The sequence below is a fragment of the Elephantulus edwardii genome, unplaced genomic scaffold (genome assembly GCF_000299155.1).
Source record: "Elephantulus edwardii isolate Elephantulus edwardi_28Jun2011 unplaced genomic scaffold, EleEdw1.0 scaffold00014, whole genome shotgun sequence".
Taxonomy (NCBI): domain Eukaryota; kingdom Metazoa; phylum Chordata; class Mammalia; order Macroscelidea; family Macroscelididae; genus Elephantulus; species Elephantulus edwardii.
Genome location: NW_006399764.1, coordinates 17,366,869 through 17,378,487, shown reverse-complemented (window position 1 = coordinate 17,378,487; position 11,619 = coordinate 17,366,869). Strand labels below are relative to the sequence as shown.

General features: G+C 37.0%; 1 protein-coding gene across 1 annotated transcript in view; it reads right to left on the bottom strand.

Annotated features, from left to right (window-relative positions):
- The window catches only part of ZDHHC21 (zinc finger, DHHC-type containing 21), a 38,157-nt gene extending 27,454 nt beyond the window's left edge, over positions 1–10,703 (bottom strand). Inside the window, exons 1-4 of the mRNA XM_006881290.1 lie at positions 10,550–10,703; positions 8,775–8,873; positions 6,066–6,177; positions 2,822–2,960 (exon numbers count right to left, since the gene is read on the bottom strand). Coding sequence (XP_006881352.1) covers positions 2,822–2,960; positions 6,066–6,177; positions 8,775–8,873; positions 10,550–10,703 — 504 coding nt within the window. The remainder of the gene's footprint in view (positions 1–2,821; positions 2,961–6,065; positions 6,178–8,774; positions 8,874–10,549) is intronic.
- Between the last annotated feature and the right edge of the window lie 916 nt (positions 10,704–11,619).

The following is an 11,619-nucleotide window of genomic DNA, read 5'->3' as shown; positions in this document are numbered from 1 at the left end:
CCAATGCCCAGTATGAAAATCAAACATATCATAAGATTGGTATATCTGATAACAAAGGGATTAAAAAAAGACAAAGGAGATATTGAGGCTATCAGATCAGACATTTAACTATCTGTAATTGAAATGCTCAAGAAAATAGATAACCAAAAAAAAAAAAAAAGAAGAGAGCTCTGGTGGCCTAGTTGCAAGAATCTGTACTGCAATCCCAAAGGTGTGCAGTTTGAACCCACCAGCTGCTCCGCTGGAGAAGGAGGGGCAATCTGCTCCTGTGCCAGTCGGATCTGATTCGATGGTACACAACAGGGAAAAAAAGAAAAGAGATGACAATGAAATGGAGAACTGTACCCAGCAATGTGAGCTATGGAAAGGAAAAAAAAAATGGAAATTCTAAAAGTGATAAGAAAAAAATAACCAAATTAACAACTCAGTAGAATGATTGACTAGTAGACTGAAAAATGAAAAAGTTAATTAATCCTCCAGAAAATGCATTAACCAAGAAGACATTCAGTCTGAAGCACAGAAAAGAAAGCCAGAACTATTTGGTGCAAAGAGCAAAAGCACAAAGAAATCACCAAGTCACAGCACAGACTGACTGGGAAACGTCAAAACCAAAAGGAAAAAAAGACGTCACTTCAGTGAAATAGCAAGAGGAAAACCTGCCTTTTCAGCAGAAAAGATAAAATTCACAATAAATGGGATACTGTCTCTTAAAATGGAAAGAAAATATCCACCAAACTACGATTCTATGCCAAGCAAATAAACCTGTCAAAATGGTGATGAAGTAAGCCTAGATACTCACAGGTCAACCAAACCGGGGGAGTCTACTCAAGGAGATGGATACTAAAAGGCAAAAAATAAAAATCCTAGAAGGAAAAGCATCAGTATGTGGAGAATTCATAATAAACAGTGAATTCACAGAACAGAAGAATTAGAAAACTTAACGTCTTCTTGTCCTGTGTTTTAGTTCTCAATCGACAAAACTCCACAACACAAAGACAGTTCGACAATAACAAAAAAGAAAAACTAAACCACAGCAGTTGAGTCGACAGATTCCGAGTAACCCACAAGGAGAGGGCAGAACTGCTCCATGCGTTTCTAAAGCTGGAATCTTTACAGAAGCAGACTGTCTTATCTCTCACAAAGCAGCTGGCAGATTAACTGCTGACTTCTAGTTAGCAGATGAGCATTTTAACCACTGTGCTACCACGGCTCCTGAATGAGGCTACTAAGTAACCCACTGTGGTTGGGTCAATTATGGCTTTTGGTGACCTCCACCGTAAAGATTTACAGGAGGAGATCGTCCACCTGTCTACTGACGGGTGGATTTTGCGGACCACTTCGGTTAGCAGCCTGGTAGCTTACCAAGACTTCTAGTGAGGACAGAGTTGTTGCTGTTAGGCGCCACTGAGTTGACTATGACCACAGTAACCCTAAGAACTACATATGTGAACCTAGACTTATTCCACACTACCCTCACGGAATGCTCCAGCCCACCGTCACTGTGTCCACCTTGTTGGGGGTCTACCTCTTCTCTGATCGTCCACCTTTCCTAACATTAGTGATGTCTTTTTCCAAGGACTGGCCCTTCCTGACAACATGCTCAAAGTGAATGAGAAGAAGTTTCACCATCCTTGCCACAAAGGACCACCTTGGTAGCACTTTCTTTTTTAAGACAGGCTTTGTTCTTTTGGCAGTCTCTGAATTCGGATCCTGAATATATACCACAATAACAGTTTTGTTGTATACCATCGAGATGGAAGTGACTCACAGCTGACCCTCCAGCAGGTTTTAGGAGGCAGTTAATCACATCGGAGGAGAATGCCCATCTTTCTCCCACAAAGCAACTGGTGGATTAGAACTGCTTGCTTTTGGCCTGGCAGCGCAACTTACCCCTAAGCCACCAGGACGCCCTATAATGTTGTTGCTGCTACTGTTGTTGTTATTGTTGTATACCACTGAACTGGAACCAACCCACAGTTGACCCTCCAGCAGGTTTTCAGAGGCAGTTTAATCAGATGGGAAGAGATTGCCCATCCTTCTCTCATGGAACAGCTGGTGGACAACACAGCTCCTTACCACTTGGTCACCAGAACTCCCTACGTAATGACAGTTGCTGTGTACTAATGATCAAGTCAGAACCGACTCATAGCTGACCCTCAGCGGGTTTCCAGAGGCAGCACTCTCACGGGAGGAGATGGCCCGTCCTTCTCCCATGGAGCAGCTGAGGGATCTGAACCGTATGCCTTCAGGACTGCAGCGTAGATTCTTATCACTAGGCCATCAGAGCTCCCTAACGACATAATGACAGCAGGGGGCAGTAAACTGTCAGCAAACCAGAAATAATAACACTTTAAAAAATACACAATAGTACATTTTAAGCCCAGCTACAATGGATCTGGAGCCAGGTGAACAATCATGCCATAGTTTTACACCTTCAATAATCTCTATTAGTCTGTCTCTCCATCTATAAAAATGGAAGGAGAGAAAAAGTATAGGTATATATCACACTGTTATGTGCACTAAACAAAAATGCACTTGAAGCCCGTAGTGACAGACATAGCTCAGAGTTAAGGCCTCAAAAATTCTACTTGATATTGTCATTATCACTACTGTCGTTACCTTATTGGGCAACTCTTTTGACATACACTGTGTAATGCTACAGCATGAGAAAGCACTGGCTCCAAGGAAGGTATATTCAAAAGACAGAGGAGAAATTATGTTTTATTATTTCCGTCTTCAATATGCTGTACTTAAAGGAACCACAAATTAATAACTCTATGCTACAGCTGCTTTGACATCAGTGGATGTAAATATTTCTTACCAAGTTACGTTTTTTTAGTGGAAGAAAATAATAATAGTGGCAGAAAGAAAACATCAGTGCGTAGCAAGTAAGAAGTTCTGTGTAGAAACACAATTGCAGAAAAAGCCAATGATTATCTTCACCAACACAATTATTAATCCTAAAGGGAAAAATGGAAAAATAAACAATAGTGTCATCATTAATAAGATATCAATTTCAGAATTGGTAAGCTATGAAACTAAAAGCAAACACAAGCAACTTTATTTACGTTCAACTAAATACAGATATGCTGTAGTCCCTCACACCTAAAAGCAACAGCATATAGTAAAGGGGAGTCCATGTCTATGACCCCTCTTTACAGCACCCCAGTGAGATAGCAAGAACAGTCTCCTTGTTTCATTCCTATGAAAACAGAAGGAAGTAAGCCAATTGTCAGAAGATGAACAGAGAAAACAGTGACAAGCAAATAAGAGCTTTCTCTGGTACACTGCTCTTTCTTGATGCTTACTTGTGGTGAGAACAATTTGAAAAAATAAAACAATAGAACTTAAACTTGCCATTCCAACATAAGTCTTAAGCATTTGTAATATTTCTTATGCTTAAAATTTATCCTTGACTGGTTGCTGAAACATCAAAAATAAAATATATTTGAAACTAATTAGAAATACTTAAAAGCTACACATCTATCAATATCACTGATTAACCTGAAAAAGGGGGAAGATTTAACGGTTAAATACTCTCCAAAGCTGGAAATATTTAGGCTAAGAATTTTATTGCATAAAATTATTTTACTTAAAAGTTTCAAAATATTTAAATATTCTAGCAAAAAAACCCTAGCTCAAAACTAGAAATTACTTTGTAATTCTTTCATTTCATTTCAAAACAGTTGTCCTCGTTTGAATAAAAAAAAAAACCCAAAAAAAACCCACCCTTGAAAATGATGTAACTCCTAATGCAGTAGTTCCTAAATTAAATCACTGTGCTGACATGTGCTGTGAAATTCCTTTGAAAAGTCTAATGTCGACCTGAAACTTCACTGAGTCACTTCTTGGAGTTAAGAACTCATGCTTTGTAAGCAAGAAAATGCACATTGTGCTTTATCTGCAAAGTGGGTTCTCAGAGGAGTGTGTTACCATCACACACAAAGTGCTGGGTACCGCAGCTGTTGCCTGAAAAAGGAAATTACCATCATCTGTCTTGTCCTTCCTGTCCCCCAGATGTCCGAGAAATAACCACTAAGGTCACAGCTCTCTTCTTTTCTTTTTTTTTTTAAATTGTATTATTTTTACGTGTACCATCAAATCAGATCCGACTGGTACAGGAGGAGATTGCCTCCTCCTTCTCCAGCAGAGCATCTGGTGGATTTGAACCGTGTACCTCTGGGATTGCAGTGCAGCTTCTTGCCACTAGGCCACTAGAGCTCCCTAGCTCTCTTCTTATTTAAGGTGTTTGAAAAAGCACTCATTTACTTAGTCTAAAAGTAGCAACTCCTCCTACAGCATTTGAAGTACTTACAAAGCATGATCAGAGGCCGCGAGAGAAGCAATCTTGTGGCAATCTGAGAACTGCCCCTGTTATCTAAACCTGCTGGACAATTAAGACAGTGTAATTGCTAAAAGCATCAACATTTCTCCTTGCTTCTAATTCACACTGGCCATTTCCCTCATCCACTGACTGTGACCAGTGTTCTCCGAGGAGTTCAGTATGCACATCTCCAGTTCATCCTTCTTTTCTAGCTTCCAAATCTTTCTACTTCCCATCTTCCACTCAATATTCAGAGAAATTAAAACTATGGAACCAAGACGACTAGAAGCACATAAATCACCCTGATTTTAGAATTTCTACTAAATAGTACTTTGTTTTTTCACCAACAAATCAGTCAGCATTTCTTTAAAACCTGTAACTACTACTGTATGAAACATTTCCTAGTTAATTCATTTTTTATCGTTCTTTAAGAGAAATGACTGCATCCTTTTTAAAAAGTGCATCGATTTCCATCTGTATTGTAAACATTTACTATCTTTCTAATCAGTAATGTTACGTTAAAAGTGTAGGAAATAGTTACCCAGTGGAATCTACTGACCTGAATACGCTTCACCTCCCATTCTAAATCAGTAACCGCTATGATTCTAATTGGAAGCAGGAGTGGCATCCACTTCCTAAACAAAATGCCTTTGGAAACTCTATGAACTTTGATAAATGATGAAAGTTACAGAAAGGCCTTTTGTTCACAGGACTGCTGAGTCGTGCTTGCTTGACAGCAATCAACAACAGCAACATGATTATAAACTATCACTGAGGTTTAGAAAATCATTTGAAAATTACTCTATTTAAGTTCAAAGCACTTTTTAAAGCATCTAATAGCCATTATACACTTAACTCTCCGTTATATGATTTTTTAAAGCGTATAGAATTACAAAAGTGCTTTTATCTATAATAGTATTATCCTAATCTCAGGAAATTACCTTTTCTGTAAAAAAAAATCAACTTACAGTAAAAACTAAATGTCTACTACAACTAATCAGGTGTGCTGTCAAAATAAGTTAACAAAAATAAGGGCAATTTTAAACTGGTTCGAATTCCTCGACAAAGCTTAACTGTACTTGTGAGTCAATTTTAGACTGAGGCAGACACGAATGGATTTAAACGTAGTTAACTCTGTATATATGCATGAATGTAGGCATAAATAGTATTTCTGTATAAAGATAGATTTGGGAAGTGCTATACCATACAAACTTAAATATTTAGATAGAGATCCAATGCTTAGAAAACAATTAAATACAATATCTGGTTCACAGATTTTTCTGACAGCTTTGAAATGAGACACAATGCAGAATCCTCACTGCTCTTGTTTGCAAAATCCTACTTCTCAAGTGAACATTTATTTTTAATATTACAAAAGTCCTTCAGTGACCAAAACCAATGGCAGTACAGCTGAGTCCACTATCTACCACCTACACACATCCAAAATGCATGCAGTGTTAATACCTATATTCTAAGAGTAATACTGAAAGAGGTTTCATTTTGGAGGAAAGGGTTAGCTGAGCCATCTGAAATTACCAAATTAAACAAAGAGGAAGGAGGACATAAATCATAAACTGTAATGGTGTATTACCATTATAAATACTAACAACTACTATTTATTTAGCTCTTTTTTATTTTCGATGTGCCAGATACTGCATTCACTGTTTTACAAGCCTCAGTCTTAAGTGTTCTTACTTATATTTTTTTATTTTTGCTAACCAATTATGTATTCTTCACTTACCATGGACAGTGGTGATCCATTCTCCTAACACAATGTCCGCAGCGGCTGCAGTGATGGGAACGCTTTGGTCTCATCAAATTACACTTGTTACACAATTCCCAGAACTCCCTTTCTAGAGAAGGAAAGAAAATGCATTTCATGCAAACAAATGACTAAGGCTGAAATAAAACTATAAAATATGAACAACATTTTATAGTAAGTCTTCAAAATATATCTCAGAGACACCTATATTTCCAATGTAACTGTGCTTACTGCAAAAAAAATGCTGTTCCACTCTATGTGTGTCTCATTTTGAAATTTTCTAAAGTTAAATACTATGAAGTAAGATAATGTTGCTACAGCCCAAGTAAGGAATAGAAAACTTGTTTGGGCTCTGGACCTATTTCTAAATAAAATACAAATAAGATCCAATGATAAAACCCTAAAGTACAATCAAGTTATCAAAATAATCTGATTTAAATGAATAAATTCCTAGACATAACATTATCTAAAAGCACTAAAGTAATTTTCATAGTTTTTTCTGACATCCACTTTGGTTTCTCTTTCTCCTCTGTCTCTGTAATGACCTCTTGCTCTCAACACACATGAATTCACCCCCACAGCTCCTCTACACTACAATCACTGGTGATCAATGCATCAAAACTGTTCTTGAAAGTTTTTCATTAAGGTAGGATAGACTCAAGGTCATACTTTGGTTCTTAAGGGTTTATTATAATCTTCTTCAGTATCAATTTGAACTTGTACATGAGTAATAGATGATCTATTCCACACGTAGCACCTAATCTAGTTATGACTGCTGATAACGAGCTTCTCCAATAATTCCTTCCACAAATGTAGTTAACTCTACTCCTGTGTGGTTCATCAGGTGAGGCTCATGTGTAAAGCCATCTTCTGAGTTTCTTAATAAAAGTATTCGCTATGAATAAATCATTGAATGTTCACGTCAAATACACACAATGACAAGAGTTTGAAAAGCTTGTATAGCAAATGACCACAAAAAGGGAGACTCTGCTAGAAAAAAAAAGAATTTTATTTACACACACACACACATATGTATAAAATGCAAGTTGTATTATATGTGGTATGCAGTAAAACAAGCAAAATATTTTTATGCTTTTGTTTGTGGGTCAAATAATTATTATCCAATCGGATAATTATATAGTAACTTCAACTGGCACCAGCATGACAAACCTTCAGATTTGTCACTGAATTGTTAAGAGCACAGACAAATGCAGGCAATAGTATCCATAGTACTATGAATATTTGCACCAAGTAATATTTATACTGTTGTTGTTATGTACTGTAAAGTCGCTTGCGACTCATAGCGACCCTATGTACAACAGCCCTAAACCCTGCTTTATCCTGTGCCAATCTCACTGCCTCTGACACACCCATCCCGATTACCCCAGTCACTAAATCAATCCACCTCATAGAGGGTCTTCCCCTTCTGCACCGTCCCTCTACCCTCCCAAGCATGATGTCCCTCTCCAAGGACCTCTCCCTCCTTACAACATGTTCAAAGTATGTCAGACGAAGCCTCAGAATCCTTGCCTCCCAGGAGCAGCCTGGTTTAACCCTCTCCAGGATGAATCTGTTTGGTTTTTTGGCAGTCCATGGTACATTCAATACTCTTCTCCAGCACCACAGCTCAAAGGCATCAATTCTCCTATCCTCCTTAGTCATTGTCCAACTCTCTGATGCATAACAAGTGATTGCAAAGACCATATCCTGTATCAGACACACCTTAGTCTCCAGAGTGACACCATTGCTCTTCAGTACTTTGGAGAGGTCCCTAACAGCAGACTTTCCCATTGCAATATGTTTTTTTATTTCCTGGCTACTGGTGCCAAGAGTGTTGGCTGTGGAGCCAAGCAGACTAAAGTTGTTAACAATCTCAATCTCTTCACCATCCATCCTAATGCTGCTAATTGGTCCAGTGGTGAGAATCTTTGTCTTCTTGACATTGAGCTTCAATCCATACTGAAGGCTGCAGTCCTTGACCCTCTTCAGCAAGCATTTCAGGTCCTCCTCAGTTTCAGCAAGCAGGGCTGTATCATCTGCATAAGGCAGATTGTTAATAGATCTTCCACCAATCCTGACACCACACTTCTCCTCACAGAGCCCAGCCTCTCAGATAATCTATTCTGTATACACGGTGAAAAGGTATGGAGACAGGACACATCCCTGGCATATGCCTTTCCCAATTTTGAACCATGCAGTGTTTCCTTGTTCTGTTCTGACGACTGTCTCTTGGTCCAAGTATAGGTTTCGCATTAGAAGGATCAAGTGTTCTGGGATTCCCAATTTTCTCAGAGTCAGGTAAATGGCATCAAGAAGATTCATTTATTAAATAAATTACTCAAATAATTGCCATTCAACAAGCATTTACTCACATCTACTAAGGAAGAGAGGCTGTGGTGAGGACAACTGAGCAAGTGACAAGAGGGAAAGGTAAGATTACACCTTTACACGGGTGCTTCTGCAAAGCTACATGTAGAAAGACAGGGTCAAGCAAACAAGAGAAGGTGAGCAGGGCATCAGGGAAGTGGAGTTGGATGAGATTTATCATTTTAAATAAATCAGTTTGAAAAGAAATCTTTGAACAAAGACTTGAAAGCTGTGCTAGATAGATGGCACACAGAGAACTGATGCAAAGACAATTTAAAAGAAAGTTCTGGCAACAGGTAATAAATCAGAGTAACTCCTTACCTCCATGCGGGATCTTGGGGTTCTCCGGAAGTCTTCCAGGGTCAGTTATTGAAGCCCTCACTAAGGCAACCAGACAAAATATGGAAATGCCATAGAATACTTTAAAAGAAAGAAACAAGTTAGCTATATACTGTTCTCAAGAAGCATAGTTAACCTTTCAAATGTACATTTTGATTAATAAACAATCTTGTAAGATACAAAGTTTTAATGACTGCAAATAATACTACTAGATTATCTTACGTTGCAGTCAATGTACTCATTTTAAATGTTTTTGTATAACATCAGATGAACTTGTTTTAAGTCGGATTCTATAAATAAAGATTCTTTACAAGTAACCATATAAATGAGCTGTATAGATGTATTAATTATTACATGTACTATATTTTAAAGGATTAAACTTTAAAATATTCAATAAGCAAACTTTTTCATTAACTTTAACTGGCCTCTTCAACATTACTCTAAATTACTGAAATTCAAATGTGTTTCTTGTTGAGTTTTGTTAGTTGTTTTTATGGGCTTTCAAGTTACAACTGACTCATAGCTGACCCTCCAGGAGGCTTTCAGGGGCTATAAACCACACAGGAAACTATCCATGCTACTCCCATGGAGCAACCAATGGATCTGAGTGGTAACACAAGTCCTTATCATTCGGCCGTCAGAGTTATTTGATAAATACTCTGATACTTAACTTGAACATAAAGAGTCCAGAAAAACCCAAACCAATGTGCATGAATGAAACGCAATGTAAACAAATTATTGTATGCAAACCAATTTAAAAATTTATAAAAAAAAGAGAATTTAGAAATTTCTTAACTTAAAAAATATCTACAAAAAATAACAAGGGAAAATACATCTAGTCACTATTTATATTATTATATAATACTATGTTATATAATATATATTATTTAGATATTATAGACTGTACATATTTAACTTAATGAGAATAAAAGCATTTTGTTGGGAAAAAAGGAAGTATAGATGTGACAGGAACACAGGCTGAGAGCATGCTTCAGATTGTATGGTGTAGAGCTTCACTTTATCATCTGCACGATACATTTCTTACAGTTCTTAGAAGGCCAAAATAAAGCCTTACACATAAAAAAATAAGTGCCAATGAAAAGCTATCATTTGGACCTGATTTGTCTAATGACTACAGACCCTGATAGATTATGGTAGAAAACAGTCATCCAGAATTTCAAAGTGGTCTCATAAATGTTACAATCAATAATTTTAATATCATGAAATTCCCAGTTTCCAATAATATGTATCATCATCTCTGTATTTATATGTATGAAACAGAAATACTAAAAATACACACTAAAGCCCACTGCCATTGAGGTGATTCCAACTCATAGTAACTTAAAGGCGTACTAGAACTGACCGACAGGGTCTCCAAGGCCGTACTCTCTCACATCTTTCTCTTGAAGAGAGGCTAGCGGGTTCAAATGACCAACTTTCAGTTAGCACTTGACACTTCACTGTGCCACCAGGAATCCAAAAATATACACTAACACACAGGTCAACACTACTGCATGCTTCTTTTTAAAAAAACAAAATAGCAGGAGCTATATTTTGCAGCATTAGGTAAATATGAAGACATATTACATTTATCCAATATTGCAAAATATGAAGACCATTCTTATGAAACACATAATATAAATTTGATATTTACAATACAACGATATTAAAAAGATTTATCATGGTGGTTCTATACTCCAAAAACATTTACAATGCGAGAATTATTTAATTACTGAAGAAAATAAAGAGCAACTTACTTATTATTAATATGCCTGGAATATGTCCTTCTTCATAGTGAGGAAAGAGGACAATTTTGGGAATTAAAACAATATTGTATAACCAGACAAAGACAATCAAAGCCATGCAGCACCAACCATGTGGGTCAACAACAAAGTGAATCCGCAGCCCCATTCTGCAGTCCTACAACTGCCTGCCAACCCACAAGGAAAGGAGCCTACAGAGAGAGAAAAAATCAAGTTACCTATGCAGGAAAAAATGCTTTGACTAAAAGATAACTGCATCTCCAGTACCTGTAAAATGACACATTTTGTTTTCTCTGGATGTTAGGTTCTTCTATAACCATTTAAAAGATGAAGATGCCAGAAAACCAAATTCTTTGATACTCAAATTTTACCACAAGCTTCAAATAATTCATTTCTAATTTCATATAAACTATTAGCAAGAATGCAAAACAGCATTATATCTGAAGGTAAACACAAGTCCATCCTGTAGCACAGCAATTCCAAGCAAATCCAAGAGAAATGAGTATATGTGCTTACCAAAAGATATGTGCAGAAAATCGTAGTAGCTTTTATCAGGAGACTAACTAACTGATGGTCACCTAAGTCAAAATGATGGTTATCAATGAAAGAACTCTTTTTTTTCCAAAGAAAAAGCGAATGGGCGGGAAGGGGGACAAAGAGGAAAATGTTCAACAACAAATGAATGGAAATCCAAGTTCTTTATAAACTTTCATCAAAATCTCAATAAAAATTTAAATATGCCTTAATAAATAATAAATACCAACTTACTAATAATAATAATTAAAAAATGGTGGTTTTCTTTTGACATCAGGGCCCTTAGTGGGACTCACAGCGCGCTGTCTGTACAAAGGCACGGCCACAGCCGAGAGGTGCCCTGTGGACATGCACATAATCAAACTTCCCTGAGCTGATCTCACTTAAGATCTCTGCTCTTCAGTGCGCATGTTACAACACAGTAAAAAAAAAAAGTTTAAATAATTTTGAAAAAATATAATAAAAACAGAAAGGAACTTAAATTGAAAAAAAAAATTAAATTCATGGAATAAATCCCAACTTACTACTTT